Raw genomic sequence first — 18,106 nt, forward strand, 5'->3', positions numbered from 1 at the left:
TATCTATCTATCTCATAATGTATCTATCTATCTATCTCATATCTATCTATCTCATATCTATCTCATATCTATCTATCTCTCATATCTATCTGTCTCATATCTATCTATCTATCTATCTATCTATCTATCTATCTATCTCATATTTATCTATCTATGTCTCATATCTATGTATCTCATCTATATCTATCTATCTATCTATCTATGTATCTATCTCATATCTATCTATATGTATGTCTCATATCTATCTATCTCTCATATCTATCTATCTCATATCTATCTATCTATCTATCTATCTATCTATCTATCTATCTATCTAATATCTATCTATCTCATATCTATCTATCTGTCTCATATCTATCTATCTATGTATCTATCTCATATCTATCTATCATCTATCTATCTGTCTCATATCTATCTATCTCATATCTATCTATCTATCTATCTCATATCTATCTATCTATCTATCTATCTATCTATCTATCTATCTATCTATCTATCTATCTATCTATCTATCTATCTATCTACTGTATCTCATATCTATCTATCTATCTATCTATCTATCTATCTATCTATCTATCTATCTATCTATCTATCTATCTATCCCATTTTCTAGCTATCTATAAAATAATAATAATAATAATAATAATAATAATAATAATATAAATAATGGTTTAATATTAACTCACATGACAAATGATTCCTGTATGTCCCTGTGTAGTGCTGGATGTGCTCGGATGACAGATGATATTTTACTTTCTCATCCTCCCAGAGATCTGAGACGGGCACAGGAGAAATAGTCATGAGCACCAATGTGGTGAAGAACCACGCGTATTCAGTGACCGCGGCGGAAGAGGTAAACAATTCATGGCGCTGCTCAGTAATCGCCAATCCTGCCTGGCTGGGGGAACGTAAATGATCAGCTCACACTCTTCGGTTTGTACCAGGTCTCTTACCGCGGGGATATCGCCCAGATCATCAGAGTGAGGAACCCGTGGGGCTACAAAGAGTGGAACGGAGCCTGGAGTGATAAGTATGTCCTAAATATAACATTATTCAGGGTTTACTTAGTACAAAGGCTGGAAACCATTGCTGCAGAATACCCCGCCAGCCATAGGAGCCAGGGCCACATCCTTCCCCACCAACAAAATGACAGGAAGGGTAATAATACGGCACCTGGCATATGCGTGGAACATAGGAAGGGCGTAATGCTATCTTCTGCGCATAAGCTAAATTCATGGCACGTCTGATTGCTACTTGGGAAAGACAGGGAGGGCGTGGATTCAGGGGGGGGGGCACTGATGTCTCCAGGGGCCCCTCCTCTGAATTCGAAGCTGACAGGAAAGCCAAAGACATATTATTAATGCAATTTCTGAATCCACAACTTATTACATAGCTGTATACATGTAGCCATATTGACATAAGGCTAAAACTAGAATAGGCTCATTTTAGGATGTGGTACAATAATACCTTGAGAGTGCTGTCTGGCACCTTGAATGTATATGACCTAGTTTTATGTAGTAATTAAATAATATATATATATATATGTATTTAAGTAACTATATCTGTAAGGGGCATTTATGGTATTGTATGTGTGTACTCTGTGAGGGGGTGGGCAAGGCCACAGCAGAGACAGTACATGATTTTTTAGCCCATGCGATTGGCTGCAGCAGGAGACAGGAGGGCTTGAGGACTGGAAGGCTCCAGAAGCAGCGCGAGCCGTTTAGTGGAAGGGAGCTCGCGCTGTGAGCGGGAAGAAGGGAGCTTGCGCTGCGGCAGTTAGGATATATAGGGTTGTGCTAGCGCTTGGTGCCAATCTGCTATTCCCCCCTCCTGTGCCCACATCGAACTGATCTGAACGGAGTGGAGCGCTCTAGTCAGCGATCGTGGTGCCAGTGTGGGGCGCCGGTGATCCAGCTGGGAGCTTTCTTATCCCGGCTGCATATAGAGAGGATCGGGCTCCGGCGGTAGCGTGAGCCTAGCGGGTCCCCGCGATTCAGTGAGGCGCTTCCAGTTAGAGGCAGTGGTAGCGCACGACTATACTATTGATTTCCATACTATATAGTAACCCAGAGGCCATTTACAGAGTATGGGTGGGTTACATACAATCACAGAATGTCCCCGTCCAAATGGAGCTTACAATCTAAATTTCTCTAACACAAGTACACACATGGTCATTAGGGAGTATAATGCGTGGGGGTCTGGGGGATTCTGTGAGTCCCTCAGCACAGCGGAGACGTTGCCCTGTCTGCCAGGGGAGTTGGGTATTACGGGGAGATGGTGTCTAATCTTCTAAAGAGGACTAGTGGATGTATTGCCCACAGCAATCCAATCAGATTCTAGCTATCATTCTATAATGTTCTAGATAAGTGATATCCACAATTTAATTGGTCACTCTAGGCAACGCCCCCACGGTTCCACTTTGTAAGGTTTGAAAAATCTCCCCCCCCCAATGTCCCTGTCGTGCTGCTCTTTTGGAACAGTAATCAGTCATGGCCGCTGGGGGGGGGGGGGGGGGGGGGTTTGGAGGCAGACTAGCGCTTGTTATGCTCCAGTGGAGGCTGCTCCATGGGACTCCTACCCTACCTCCAAAATCTGCGTTTAGAGGACCTGTTCCGGCAAAACTGCAGACCCCAGTCACCACCAGTGGACAGCAGACCCCACGTGCAGTGCGCTGTGTAACTATATTGTATACATGAAATGAATAAATGCTTAGCAGCTCCCCTCTCCCGAAATCTTTAACCAGTAGAAGTGCTGGACAGCCTCGGCCAGTTCCCACTATAGCTGAAGATATGAGCATGGGGTCCCCCTGACATAGCGATAACCACCTCCAGGGCCCAGGCTGGCCAAGAGCACAGGTCTGGTGCCTCTATAGGGGGACCCAAAATCTTCTATCCTGACCCATCATGGAACCAGGTTTTCCATAAGCGACAGATGGGCATTGGCTGGCGTTGTCCATTGATCATCGATGGTTTTGCACCTGGTGGGTCCTTTTTTTTTTCTGCATATGATCATTGATGTCCCCAGTGACACTTTTATAACATAGGGTTATCAATGACAAATATCGCGTGAGTATAGTAATTACTCACAACACATTAAAAGTAGGGGTGAGCGGGTTCGGATTTCTGAAATCCGACCCCCCCCGAGCCCCCCCGATCCGAGGCAGATCCGAGTCAGGCTCGACTTTTCCCGCCTGACTCGGATCTGAAATCGAGGCAAAACGTCATCATCCCGCCTTCCGGGTCTCGCGGGTTTTGGATCCTATATAAGGTACCCGCGTCGGCGCCATTTTCTCACTCGGCTGTGGACAGTGAAGAGGGAGGGTGGGAGTTAGGGCTGGCTGGGCTGTGTAGTGTAGTGTAGTGTAGTGCAGAGTAGTGTTGTGCTGTGCTGTGCTGCGCTGTGCTGCTGTTGTCCACTACTTCAAAGTCCATAGGGGCTGGCTGTGTTGTGCTGTGCTGCTGTTGTTAATAGGGGCTGTGTCCACTACTTCAAAGTCCATAGGGGCTGGCTGGACTGTGTTGTGCAGTCAGTTCTCCATAGGGGCTGTGTCCACTCCAAAGTCCTGTGCAGTGTCCCAGTCCTAAAGGGGTGCTGTAGTGTTGTCCAGGGGGTGCTCTGTCCATCAGGGGTGCTCCCCCCAAGTGCTAAAAAAATTATATTTTTTGTGTGTTTGTGAATTGTGTGCGCAGTAGCCGCACGTGCATCAACAAAGTAGTGCCAAGCGTGCGCCTGTGTCATAAGTAAAGGGCCGGCTGGCTTGACCGTTAAAGGGTGCTGTAACCCCCAAAGTACACTCCAGTCCAAACCAAAAAAAAAATTATTTTGTGTGTTTGTGAATTGTGTGCGCAGTAGCCGCACGTGCATCAACAAAGTAGTGCCAAGCGTGTGCCTGTGTCATAAGTAAAGGGCCGGCTGGCTTGACCATTAAAGGGTGCTGTAACCCCCAAAGTACACTCCAGTCCAAACCAAAAAAAAAATTATTTTCAGTGTTTGTGAATTGTGTGCGCAGTAGCCGCACGTGCATCAACAAAGTAGTGCCAAGCGTGCGCCTGTGTCATAAGTAAAGGGCCGGCTGGCTTGACCGTTAAAGGGTGCTGTAACCCCCAAAGTACACTCCAGTCCAAACCAAAAAAAAAATTATTTTCTGTGTTTGTGAATTGTGTGCGCAGTAGCCGCACGTGCATCAACAAAGTAGTGCCAAGCGTGCGCCTGTGTCATAAGTAAAGGGCCGGCTGGCTTGACCGTTAAAGGGTGCTGTAACCCCCAAAGTACACTCCAGTCCAAACCAAAAAAAAAATTATTTTCTGTGTTTGTGAATTGTGTGCGCAGTAGCCGCACGTGCATCAACAAAGTAGTGCCAAGCGTGCGCCTGTGTCATAAGTAAAGGGCCGGCTGGCTTGACCGTTAAAGGGTGCTGTAACCCCCAAAGTACACTCCAGTCCAAACCAAAAAAAAGCATATTTTCTGTGTTTGTGAATTGTGTGCGCAGTAGCCGCACGTGCATCAACAAAGGAGCAGTGCCAAGTGTGCGCCTGTGTCCCATAAGTAAAGAGCCAGCTGGCTCATTTCTTAAAGGGTGGTGTAACCCACAAAGTGCACTACTCTCCAGCAAAAATAAAAAAATATTTTCTGTGTTTGTGTGCGCCTTAGCCGCACGTATATATCAAATCGATATAACATAAATGGAGGACCAAACTTTCTCAGATAAAAATAAAATAGAGAAAGATCAAGAACCACTTCCTCCTAGTGCTGAAGCTGCTGCCACTAGTCATGACATAGACGATAACATGCCATCAACGTCGTCTGCCAAGGCCAATGCCCAATGTCATAGTAGAAGCCACATACAATCCCAAATGACAAAGTTCAGGAAAATTACCTTAAAAAAAACATTTAAATCATCTGAAGAGAAACGTAAACTTGCCAATATGCCATTTATGACACGGAGTGGCAAGGAACGGCTAAGGTCTTTCCCTATGACTAGTGTGTGTCATACTAGTATGACTAGTATGTTCATGACTAGTGGTTCAGCTTCACATGACGATGGAAGCCCTCCTCCCGCTAAAAAAATCAAACGAGATAAGCTGGCAAAAGCACAGCAAAGAACTGTGCGTTCTAAGAAGATATCACAAATCCCCAAGGAGAGTCCAAGTGTGGTGGCGGTTGCGATGCCTGACCTTCCCAGCACTGGACGGGAAGAGGTGGCTCTTTCCACCATTTGCACGCCCCCTGCAAGTGCTGAAAGGAGCACCCACAGTCCACTTGCTGATATGCAAATTGAAGATGTCACTGTTGAAGTACAACAGGATGAGGATACTGGTGTAGCTGGCGCTGAGGAGGAAGTTGGCGAGGAGGATTCTGATGGTGATGTGGTTTGTTTAAATCAGGCTCCGGGGGAGACAGTTGTTGTCCGTGGGATGAAAAAGCCCATCACGGTCATGCCTGGGCAGAAGACCAAACATTCCACCTCTTTGGTCTGGCAATATTTCTATCCAAATCCAGACAACAACTGTCTTGCCATATGTACCATATGTAAACGTGGAATAAGTAGGGGTAGGGATGTTAACCACCTAGGAACATCCTCCCTTATACGGCACCTGCAGCGCGTTCATAATAAGTTACTGTCAAGTTCAGAAACTTTGGCTAAGACCGTAAGCAGTCCAGGGACACCTAAATCCCGTTGTCCTGTTGTATCCAAGCGCCTGCAAACCACACCGTCAACTCCCTCCTCGTCAATTTCCTCCTTAGTCAGGATCGGAAGTAGTCCTGCAGGCCTTGTCACTGGCATGACTGACTCTCCTATCCGGGATTCCTCCGGAGGATCCTGCATTGCTACGCCTACTGCTGCCGCTGCTGCTGTTGCTGCTGCTGGGAGTCATTCATCATCCCAGAGAGGAAGTAAGAACACCACTACTTTTACTAAACAATTGACCCTCCAACAGTCCTTTAAGTACGACAGCAGTCATCCTGAAGCAAAACGTATAACTGAGGCCTTGACTGCTATGTTGGTGTTAGACGTGCGTCCGGTATCCGCCATTAGTGCAGTGGGATTTAGACAATTGATGGAGGTAGTGTGTCCCCGGTTCCAAATCCCATCTAGATTCCACTTCACTAGGCAGGCGATACCGAGACTGTACAGAAACGTCAACAAAAGTGTCCTCAGTGTCCTGAAAAATGCCGTTGTACCCAATGTCCACTTAACCACGGACATGTGGACAAGTGGAACAGGGCAGACTAAGGACTATATGACTGTGACAGCCCACTGGGTAGATGTATCACCTTACGCAGCAACAGCAGCAGCGTCACCAGTAGCAGCATCTCAGAAACGCCAGCTCGTTCCAAGGCAGGCTACGCTGTGTATCACCGGTTTCAGTAAGAGGCACACCGCCGACAACCTCTTAGAGAAACTGAGGGAAATCATCGCCCAGTGGCTTACCCCACTTAGACTCTCCTGGGGATTTGTGATATCTGACAACGCCACCAATATTGTGCGGGCATTACATCTGGGCAAATTCCAGCATGTCCCATGTTTTGCTCACACAATAAACTTAGTGGTGCAGAATTTTCTGAAAAGCGACAGGGACGTGCAGGAGACGCTTTGGGTGGCCCGAAAAATTTCTGGCCACTTTCGCCATTCAGCAACTGCGTGCCGAAGACTGGAGCGCCAGCAAACACTCTTGAACCTGCCCCACCATCATCTGAAGCAAGAGGTTGTGACGCGGTGGAACTCAACCCTCTATATGCTTCAGAGGATGGAGGAGCAGCAAAAGGCCATTCAAGCCTATACATCCACCTATGACATAGGCAAAGGAGGGGGTATGCACCTGACTCAAGCACAGTGGAGAATGATTTCCGTATTGTGCAAGGTTCTCCAGCCCTTCGAACTTGCCACACGTGAAGTCAGTTCAGACACTGCCAGCTTGAGTCAGGTCATTCCCCTCATCAGGCTTTGCAGAAGCAGCTAAGACAGAGCGATTCCGCTCGGCATGTGGGACTTGTGGATGAAGCCCTTCTTTCGCTTTGCCAGGATTCCAGGGTGGTCAATCTGTTGAAATCAGACCACTACATTTTGGCCACCGTGCTCGATCCTAGGTGTAAAGCCTATGTGGTGTCTCTCTTTCCGGCCGACACAAGCCTGCAGAGGTGCAAAAAACTTAGGTATCCTAAGCAACCCGCTGGTGGTGATGCAGGGCAGGCAGGACCAAGTTTGGACATCTGGTCCGGACTGAAGGACCTGGCAACAATTTCTGACATGTCTACTGTTACTGCATATGATACTGTCACCATTGACAGAATGGTGGAGGATTACATCGGTGACAGCATCCAAGTAGGCATGTCAGACAGTCTGTACATGTACTGGCAGGAAAAAGAGGCAATTTGGGGCCCCTGTACAAACTGGCTCTTTTTTACCTCAGTTGCCCCCCCTCCAGTGTGTACTCCGAAAGAGTGTTTAGTGTAGCCGGGAACCTTGTCAGCGAAAGGCGTAGGAGGTTGCTTCCACAAAATGTGGAGAAGATGATGTTCATAAAAATGAATTATCAACTCTTCCAGGGAGACCAGCCTCCAGAAAGTACAGAGGGACCTGTGAGGGTGGATTCCAGCGGGGACGAGTTAATACTCTGTGAGGATGAGGATGTACACAACACTGAAGAGGGTGAGGAATCGGTGGATGAGGATGAGGACGACATCTTGCCTCCGTAGAGCCAGTTTGTGCAGGGACAGATTAATTGCCAGCTTGTTTTGTGGGGGCCCAAACGAACCAATCATTTCAGCCACAGTCGTGTGGCAGACCCTGGCGCTGAAATGATTGGTTTGTTAAAGTGTGCATGTCCTGTTTATACAACATAAGGGTGGGTGGGAGGGCCCAAGGACAATTCCATCTTGCACCTCTTTTTTTTCTTTGCATTATGTACAGTTTGGGGCCTAGTTTTTCAAACTGCCATCCTGTCTGCCACTGCAGTGTCACTCCTAGATGGGCCACGTGTTTGTGCCGCCCACTCGTGTCGCTTAGCATAGTCATCCATCTACCTCGGTGCAACCTTTTGGACATAAAAACACTATTGTGAGGTGTGAGGTGTTCAGAATAGACTGGAAATGAGTGGAAATTAAGGTTATTGAGGTTAATAATAGCATAGGAGCAGAAAAATCAACACATTCTGTGATTTTAGCTGTTTTTATGCTTTTTAAAAAAAAAATACAGATCCAAAACACAAAACCCAGAACTAGGGGTGTGCACCGGCCACTTTTCGTGTTTTGTGTTTTGGTTTTGGATCTGGATCTTTCTTCGTGTTTTGGATCTGGATTGGTTTTGCCAAAACCACCCTTCCGTGTTTTGGGTTCTGGGTTTTGTGTTTTGGATCTGTATTTTTTTGAAAAAAAGCATAAAAACAGCTAAAATCACAGAATTTGTAGGTTTTTCTGCTCCTATGCTATTATTAACCTCAATAACCTTAATTTCCACTCATTTCCAGTCTATTCTGAATACCTCACACCTCACAATAGTGTTTTTATGTCCAAAAGGTTGCACCGAGGTAGCTGGATGACTATGCTAAGCGACACGAGTGGGCGGCACAAACACGTGACCCATCTAGGCGTGAAACTGCAGTGGCAGACAGGATGGCATTGAAAAACTAGGCCCCAAACTGTACATAATGCAAAGAAAAAAAAGAGGTGCAAGATGGAATTGTCCTTGGGCCCTCCCACCCACCCTTATGTTGTATAAACAGGACATGCACACTTTAACAAACCAATCATTTCAGCGCCAGGGTCTGCCACACAACTGTGGCTGAAATGATTGGTTCGTTTGGGCCCCCACAAAACAAGCTGGCAATTAATCTGTCCCTGCACAAACTGGCTCTACGGAGGCAAGAAGTCGTCCTCATCCTCCTCATCCACAGATTCCTCACCCTCTTCAGTGTTATGTACATCCTCATCCTCACAGAGTATTAATTCGTCCCTGCTGGAACCACAGGTCCCTCTGTACGTTCTGGAGGCTGGTCTCCCTGGAAGAGTTGATCATTCATTTTATGAACATCATCTTCTCCACATTTTGTGGAAGCAACCTCCTACGCCTTTCGCTAACAAGGTTCCCGGCTGCACTAAACACTCTTTCGGAGTACACACTGGAGGGGGGGCAACTCAGGTAAAATAGAGCCAGTTTGTACAGGGACCTCCAAATTGCTTCTTTTTCCTGCCAGTACAGGTACGGACTGTCTGACATGCCTACTTGGATGCTGTCACCGATGTAATCCTTTAACAGACAGACGCACGCTTGTCGCTGCTGCTTTGAGGATTCAAGTGCGGCTACAGCCCACACAATTCACAAAGATAGAAAAAAAAAAGAATATTTTTATTGTTTGTGGAGCACACTTTGAGGGTTACACCACCCTCTAACAGACAGACGCACGCTTGTCACTGCTGCTTTGAGGATGCAAGTGCGGCTACAGCCCACACAATTCACAAAGACAGAAAAAAGAAGAAGAATATTTTTATTCTTTGTGTAGCACACTTTGAGGGTGTCACCACCCTTTAACAGACAGACGCACGCTTGTCGCTGCTGCTTTAAGGATGCAGGTGCGGCTACAGCCCACACATTTCACAAAGACCGAAAAAAAAGAACAATATTTTAATTGTTTGTGTAGAACACTTTGAGGGTGTCACCACCCTTTAACAGACAGACGCACGCTTGTCGCTGCTGCTTTAAGGATGCAGGTGCGGCTACAGCCCACACAATTCACATAGACAGATAAAAGAAGAAGAATATTTTTATTGTTTGTATAGCACACTTCGAGGGTGTCACCACCCTTTAACAGACAGACGCACGCTTGTCGCTGCTGCTTTAAGGATGCAGGTGCGGCTACAGCCCACACATTTCACAAAGACCGAAAAAAAAAGAACAATATTTTAATTGTTTGTGTAGCACACTTTGAGGGTGTCACCACCCTTTAACAGACAGACGCACGCTTGTCGCAGCTGCTTTAAGGATGCAGGTGCGGCTACAGCCCACACAATTCACAAAGACAGAAAAAAGAACAATATTTTAATTGTTTGTGTAGCACACTTTGAGGGTGTCACCACCCTTTAACAGACAGATGCACGCTTGTCGCTGCTGCTTTAAGGATGCAGGTGCGGCTACAGCCCACACAATTCACAAAGACAGAAACAAGAAGAATATTTTTATTGTTTGTGTAGCACACTTTGAGGGTGTCACCACCCTTTAACAGACAGACGCACGCTTGTCGCTGCTGCTTTGAGGATGCAAGTGCAGCTACATCGCACACAAGTCACAAACACATTAAAAAAATAGTTTTTTATTTTTAGGAGCACTTCGTGAGTTACACCACCCTTTAACAGACAGACGCACGCTTGTCGCTGCTGCTTTAAGGATGCAGGTGCGGCTACAGCCCACACAATTCACAAAGACAGAAAAAAGAAGAATATTTTTATTGTTTGTGTAGCACACTTTGAGGGTGTCACCACCCTTTAACAGACAGACGCACGCTTGTCGCTGCTGCTTTGAGGATGCAAGTGCGGCTACATCGCACACAAGTCACAAACACATAAAAAAAATAGTTTTTTATTTTTTGGAGCACTTTGAGAGTTACACCACCCTTTAACAGACAGACGCACGCTTGTCGCTGCTGCTTTAAGGATGCAGGTGCGGCTACAGCCCACACATTTCACAAAGACCGAAAAAAAAGAACAATATTTTAATTGTTTGTGTAGAACACTTTGAGGGTGTCACCACCCTTTAACAGACAGACGCACGCTTGTCGCTGCTGCTTTAAGGATGCAGGTGCGGCTACAGCCCACACAATTCACATAGACAGATAAAAGAAGAAGAATATTTTTATTGTTTGTATAGCACACTTTGAGGGTGTCACCACCCTTTAACAGACAGACGCACGCTTGTCGCTGCTGCTTTAAGGATGCAGGTGCGGCTACAGCCCACACATTTCACAAAGACCGAAAAAAAAAGAACAATATTTTAATTGTTTGTGTAGCACACTTTGAGGGTGTCACCACCCTTTAACAGACAGACGCACGCTTGTCGCAGCTGCTTTAAGGATGCAGGTGCGGCTACAGCCCACACAATTCACAAAGACAGAAAAAAGAACAATATTTTAATTGTTTGTGTAGCACACTTTGAGGGTGTCACCACCCTTTAACAGACAGACGCACGCTTGTCGCTGCTGCTTTAAGGATGCAGGTGCGGCTACAGCCCACACAATTCACAAAGACAGAAACAAGAAGAATATTTTTATTGTTTGTGTAGCACACTTTGAGGGTGTCACCACCCTTTAACAGACAGACGCACGCTTGTCGCTGCTGCTTTGAGGATGCAAGTGCGGCTACATCGCACACAAGTCACAAACATATTAAAAAAATAGTTTTTTATTTTTAAGGAGCACTTCGTGAGTTACACCACCCTTTAACAGACAGACGCACGCTTGTCGCTGCTGCTTTAAGGATGCAGGTGCGGCTACAGCCCACACAATTCACAAAGACAGAAAAAAGAAGAAGAATATTTTTATTGTTTGTGTAGCACACTTTGAGGGTGTCACCACCCTTTAACAGACAGACGCACGCTTGTCGCTGCTGCTTTGAGGATGCAAGTGTGGCTACATCGCACACAAGTCACAAACACATTAAAAATTTTTTTTTGATTTTTTGGAGCACTTTGAGAGTTACAACACCCTTTAACAGACAGACGCACGCTTGTCGCTGCTGCTTTGAGGATGCAAGTGCAGCTACAGCCCACACAATTCACAAAGACAGAAAAAAAAAGAACAATATTTTAATTGTTTGTGTAGCACACTTTGAGGGTGTCACCACCCTTTAACAGACAGACGCACGCTTGTCGCTGCTGCTTTAAGGATGCAGGTGCGGCTACAGCCCACACAATTCACAAAGACAGAAACAAGAAGAATATTTTTATTGTTTGTGTAGCACACTTTGAGGGTGTCACCACCCTTTAACAGACAGACGCACGCTTGTCGCTGCTGCTTTGAGGATGCAAGTGCGGCTACATCGCACACAAGTCACAAACACATTAAAAAAATAGTTTTTTATTTTTTGGAGCACTTCGTGAGTTACACCACCCTTTAACAGACAGACGCACGCTTGTCGCTGCTGCTTTAAGGATGCAGGTGCGGCTACAGCCCACACAATTCACAAAGACAGAAAAAAGAAGAAGAATATTTTTATTGTTTGTGTAGCACACTTTGAGGGTGTCACCACCCTTTAACAGACAGACGCACGCTTGTCGCTGCTGCTTTGAGGATGCAAGTGTGGCTACATCGCACACAAGTCACAAACACATTAAAAATTTTTTTTTGATTTTTTGGAGCACTTTGAGAGTTACAACACCCTTTAACAGACAGACGCACGCTTGTCGCTGCTGCTTTGAGGATGCAAGTGCGGCTACAGCCCACACAATTCACAAAGACAGAAAAAAAAAGAACAATATTTTAATTGTTTGTGTAGCACACTTTGAGGGTGTCACCACCCTTTAACAGACAGACGCACGCTTGTCGCTGCTGCTTTAAGGATGCAGGTGCGGCTACAGCCCACACATTTCACAAAGACAGAAAAAAAAAGAATAATATTTTAATTGTTTGTGTAGCACACTTTGAGGGTGTCACCACCCTTTAACAGACAGACGCACGCTTGTCGCTGCTGCTTTGAGGATGCAGGTGGAATCTAGACGGGATTTGGAACCGAGGACACACTACCTCCATCAATTGTCTAAATCCCACTGCACTAATGTCGGATACCGGACGCACGTCTAACACCAACATAGCAGTCAAGGCCTCAGTTATACGTTTTGCTTCAGGATGACTGCTGTCGTACTTCATCCTCATCGCTAGGGACTGTTGGAGGGTCAATTGTTTAGTAAAAGTAGTGATGTTCCTACTTCCTCTCTGGGATGATGAACAACTCCCAGCAGCAGCAACAGCACTAGTAGGAAGTGGTTCTTGATCTTTCCCTATTTTATTTTTATCAGAGAAAGTTTGGTCCTCCATTTATGTTATATTGATATATATACGTGCGGCTAAAGCGCACACAAACACAGAAAATATTTTTTTATTTTTGCTGGAGAGTAGTGCACTTTGTGGGTTACACCACCCTTTAAGAAATGAGCCAGCCGGCTCTTTACTTATGGGACACAGGCGCACGCTTGGCGCTGCTCCTTTGTTGATGCACGTGCAGCCACAGTGCACACAAGTCACAAACACAGAAAATATATATTTTTTTGGTTTGGAGTGTACTTTGGGGGTTACAGAACCCTTTAACGGTCAAGCCAGCCGGCCCTTTACTTATGACACAGGCGCACGCTTGGCACTACTTTGTTGATGCACGTGCGGCTACTGCGCACACAATTCACAAACACAGAAAATTATTTTTTTTTTGGTTTGGACTGGAGTGTACTTTCGGGGGTTACAGCACCCTTTAACGGTCAAGCCAGCCGGCCCTTTACTTATGACACAGGCACACGCTTGGCACTACTTTGTTGATGCACGTGCGGCTACTGCGCACACAATTCACAAACACAGAAAATAATTTTTTTTTGGTTTGGACTGGAGTGTACTTTGGGGGTTACAGCACCCTTTAACGGTCAAGCCAGCCGGCCCTTTACTTATGACACAGGCGCACGCTTGGCACTACTTTGTTGATGCACGTGCGGCTACTGCGCACACAATTCACAAACACAGAAAATAATTTTTTTTTTGGTTTGGACTGGAGTGTACTTTCGGGGGTTACAGCACCCTTAACGGTCAAGCCAGCCGGCCCTTTACTTATGACACAGGCGCACGCTTGGCACTACTTTGTTGATGCACATGCGGCTGCTGCGCACACAATTCACAAACACAGAAAATCATTTTTTTTTGGTTTGGACTGGAGTGTACTTTCGGGGGTTACAGCACCCTTTAACGGTCAAGCCAGCCGGCCCTTTACTTATGACACAGGCGCACGCTTGGCACTACTTTGTTGATGCACGTGCGGCTACTGCGCACACAATTCACAAACACAGAAAATAATTTTTTTTTTGGTTTGGACTGGAGTGTACTTTGGGGGTTACAGCACCCTTTAACGGTCAAGCCAGCCGGCCCTTTACTTATGACACAGGCGCACGCTTGGCACTACTTTGTTGATGCACGTGCGGCTACTGAGCACACAATTCACAAACACAGAAAATAATTATTTTTTTGGTTTGGACTGGAGTGTACTTTCGGGGGTTACAGCACCCTTAACGGTCAAGCCAGCCGGCCCTTTACTTATGACACAGGCGCACGCTTGGCACTACTTTGTTGATGCACGTGCGGCTACTGCGCACACAATTCACAAACACAGAAAATAATTTTTTTTTTGGTTTGGACTGGAGTGTACTTTCGGGGGTTACAGCACCCTTAACGGTCAAGCCAGCCGGCCCTTTACTTATGACACAGGCGCACGCTTGGCACTACTTTGTTGATGCACGTGCGGCTACTGCGCACACAATTCACAAACACAGAAAATAATTTTTTTTTTGGTTTGGACTGGAGTGTACTTTCGGGGGTTACAGCACCCTTAACGGTCAAGCCAGCCGGCCCTTTACTTATGACACAGGCGCACGCTTGGCACTACTTTGTTGATGCACGTGCGGCTACTGCGCACACAATTCACAAACACAGAAAATAATTTTTTTTTTGGTTTGGACTGGAGTGTACTTTCGGGGGTTACAGCACCCTTAACGGTCAAGCCAGCCGGCCCTTTACTTATGACACAGGCGCACGCTTGGCACTACTTTGTTGATGCACGTGCGGCTACTGCGCACACAATTCACAAACACAGAAAATAATTTTTTTTTTGGTTTGGACTGGAGTGTACTTTCGGGGGTTACAGCACCCTTAACGGTCAAGCCAGCCGGCCCTTTACTTATGACACAGGCGCACGCTTGGCACTACTTTGTTGATGCACGTGCGGCTACTGCGCACACAATTCACAAACACAGAAAATAATTTTTTTTTTGGTTTGGACTGGAGTGTACTTTCGGGGGTTACAGCACCCTTAACGGTCAAGCCAGCCGGCCCTTTACTTATGACACAGGCGCACGCTTGGCACTACTTTGTTGATGCACGTGCGGCTACTGCGCACACAATTCACAAACACAGAAAATAATTTTTTTTTGGTTTGGACTGGAGTGTACTTTCGGGGGTTACAGCACCCTTTAACGGTCAAGCCAGCTGGCCCTTTACTTATGACACAGGCGCACGCTTGGCACTACTTTGTTGATGCACGTGCGGCTACTGCGCACACAATTCACAAACACAGAAAATATATTATTTTTTTAGCACTTGGGGGGAGCACCCCTGATGGACAGAGCACCCCCTGGACAACACTACAGCACCCCTTTAGGTCTGGGACACTGCACAGGACTTTGGAGTGGACACAGCCCCTATGGAGAACTGACTGCACAACACAGTCCAGCCAGCCCCTATGGACTTTGAAGTAGTGGACACAGCCCCTATTAACAACAGCAGCACAGCACAACACAGCCAGCCCCTATGGACTTTGAAGTAGTGGACAACAGCAGCACTACACTACACTACACTACACTACACAGCCCTAACTCCCACCCTCCCTCTTCACTGTCCACAGCCGAGTGAGAAAATGGCGCCGACGCGGGTACCTTATATAGGATCCAAAACCTGCGAGACTCGGAAGGCGGGATGATGACGTTTTGCCTCGATTTCAGATCCGAGTCAGGCGGGAAAAGTCGAGCCTGACTCGGATCGGACTCGGATCGGGGGGGCTCGGGGGGGTTCGGATTTCAGAAATCCGAACCCGCTCACCCCTACCCAGAACCCAAAACACTGAAGGGTGGTTTTGGCAAAACCAATCCAGATCCAAAACACGAAGAAAGATCCAGATCCAAAACCAAAACACAAAACACGAAAAGTGGCCGGTGCACACCCCTAATTAAAAGCAATAAGCACCAGTTTATTAATAAGGATTATACATGTATATAAGCAGATAAAATCTAACAAAAGATATACTCAGTACTTAATCAGCTGTATTCAGTAATTGATTCAGATAAGAGTCCCGGGGAGCCCCTCCCCCTTTCTCCAAGGCCCGGATAAGCAAAGTAATGTACGTGCAGCCAGTATATTGCAATCTCCACTCCTGTAAGAGGATAGTGTTTGGTCTTTGCTAGCCTTATTTATTCCCTAGGAGAAGGGTGGGGGCAACAGTAACCTCCCGATTAATGTCTAAAAACTTAGAGCCTGATTCAGAGCCGCTCGTAAGCGGCAGTACGCTCGTTCTGAGCGATGTTCGCACATCTGCGCATGCGTACGGTTTTTAATACGCATGCGTGAACCAGTCAGTGCGGCCGAAAATCGTTTGTTCGCTATATAGCGATTGCCTGCTATTTAGAGTGACAGAATGAGGCGTATGTGGGTGGTAACAGGGGAAGGTGCTTGAAAACGGGGAGTGGAGATCCGATCGCAGGCGTGCTTAAAGGTCAAAACGGGCGTTTTATGGGTGTGCATAATTAATACAGCAGCGTCATCAACCACGTCAGTTAGTTGTTTTATAGTCAGAACTGCTCGCAATATAGTGGTAGGAAAAACCAACCACAAGAATAGCGAGCAGTTCATACGCTGATCGATGTACTCGATTAATCTATTCAATAGCGGACATGACGTATGATGCGAGCGGCCAGGGGGCGTATTTTTCCAAAAAACGACCGCATGTTTTGTTCGCTCGTTCAGACATGGAGGCGGCAACAGACCGCAAAGAGCGAACGGTTCATTTTGAATAGCCACCCCCTTTTTCTGAACGAGCGAGCGCTAATTGCGTCCGGCTCTGAATCAGGCCCTTATAGCATACATACAATACCTGCATTAATTTTCTACTTTATTTCCCATCAGGGGGCAGCATTGTCTCGAATATATGTATTAACAAAGAGTCATATTCGTTTTACATCACCACTAAAACCTGGCTTATTGCCGGACTAACCAGAGTCGCGGTTCAGTGTAAAAGGGTTACCTGGGGTCCAGTGACCCGGGAATCCAACCCAGCTAGCTACCCGGTTTGGTCAGAGAAGGACCCGGATTACAGGGCAGTGTGAACGGGTAACCCAGGTCGTCTGCCCCAGGTTCCATTCACTGCATTGGGAAATCCACATCCCCAGCACTTGTAGATTATGTCATCTCTAAGTGCCGGCATAGGTAAGCCCCAACAATAGCCCAGATCCAGCCTGCGGTGTAAACGGGTTGAAACCCGTGTTCAGAATCCCAGACTGGACCCAGGATTTAGGTGTAAAAGGGGTATAATAAAACGAATATACCAAAGTGTATCTTAGCTGACCCCGACCATAGGGTTGGTGCATGTGGGCGTTGCCTTTGCTAGGGATCCGGGCCCTGGGGCTGGCATCATCACTGCCCCTCAGCCCCTACACCTGGCTGTCTGGATGCCTAGAACAGCCCCCTGCGGCCAATTGCGCTGTTTCAGTGCTGCTCATGCCCAGAAGGTCCAAAGTATGCTCTGGCCACACAATCTGCCATATGTATACCCACCCTGAGCGTCCGGGCAGCTCTCTAATTCTCCTGCCTTCAGCCCCCGCCCATTCACGTGACCTCGCGTGTTCGGGCGGGATGAGACTAACACATGGCGGCAGAAAACCGTGTTCCAGCACTGATATTGACCTCTAAATTGTTATTCTTAGTCTATAATATGTATACTTCCATCAGCTTTAACCCATCATTGCCTACTCTCCCGTAAGTTGCGTGAGGCTCACAATTTTTCGGGTAACCCTCGCACCCCCGGAACAGTAGGCATATCTCCCGCCTCCTAGTGAAGTGGGCAGGATGGGGAGATTTTACATGGAATTTTCGGGTCCATAGGGAAGGGAAGGGGTTAAAGGCGCAAATCACGTCATTTAGCCACGAACCCTCCGCAAGGACCCGCGAATTGCGGTGGTTTTCTGTAAAGGGGTGGGGCCTAATGACGTCTATCGTCTGGCCCCGCCCCCTGTGAGAAGAGCAGCAGGTCCCCTCTGGCTGCTCCCGGAAAAGTGCCCAGGAATGTTGGCAGTCGGCAAGTATGCATCTGATCACCTTTG

The 18,106-nt window shown here is 46.8% G+C and overlaps 1 protein-coding gene across 1 annotated transcript in view; it reads left to right on the forward strand.

The window, feature by feature from the left end:
• Positions 1 to 18,106, forward strand: part of LOC148453685 (calpain-8-like) — a 79,325-nt gene that overhangs the window by 21,895 nt on the left and 39,324 nt on the right. Inside the window, exons 6-7 of the mRNA XM_088461862.1 lie at positions 770 to 853; positions 945 to 1,030. Of these exons, the coding sequence (XP_088317988.1) occupies positions 770 to 853; positions 945 to 1,030 (170 nt within the window). The remainder of the gene's footprint in view (positions 1 to 769; positions 854 to 944; positions 1,031 to 18,106) is intronic.

This window comes from Taudactylus pleione, unplaced genomic scaffold (genome assembly GCF_031769625.1).
Source record: "Taudactylus pleione unplaced genomic scaffold, aTauple2 ptg001117l, whole genome shotgun sequence".
NCBI classification, from domain to species: domain Eukaryota; kingdom Metazoa; phylum Chordata; class Amphibia; order Anura; family Myobatrachidae; genus Taudactylus; species Taudactylus pleione.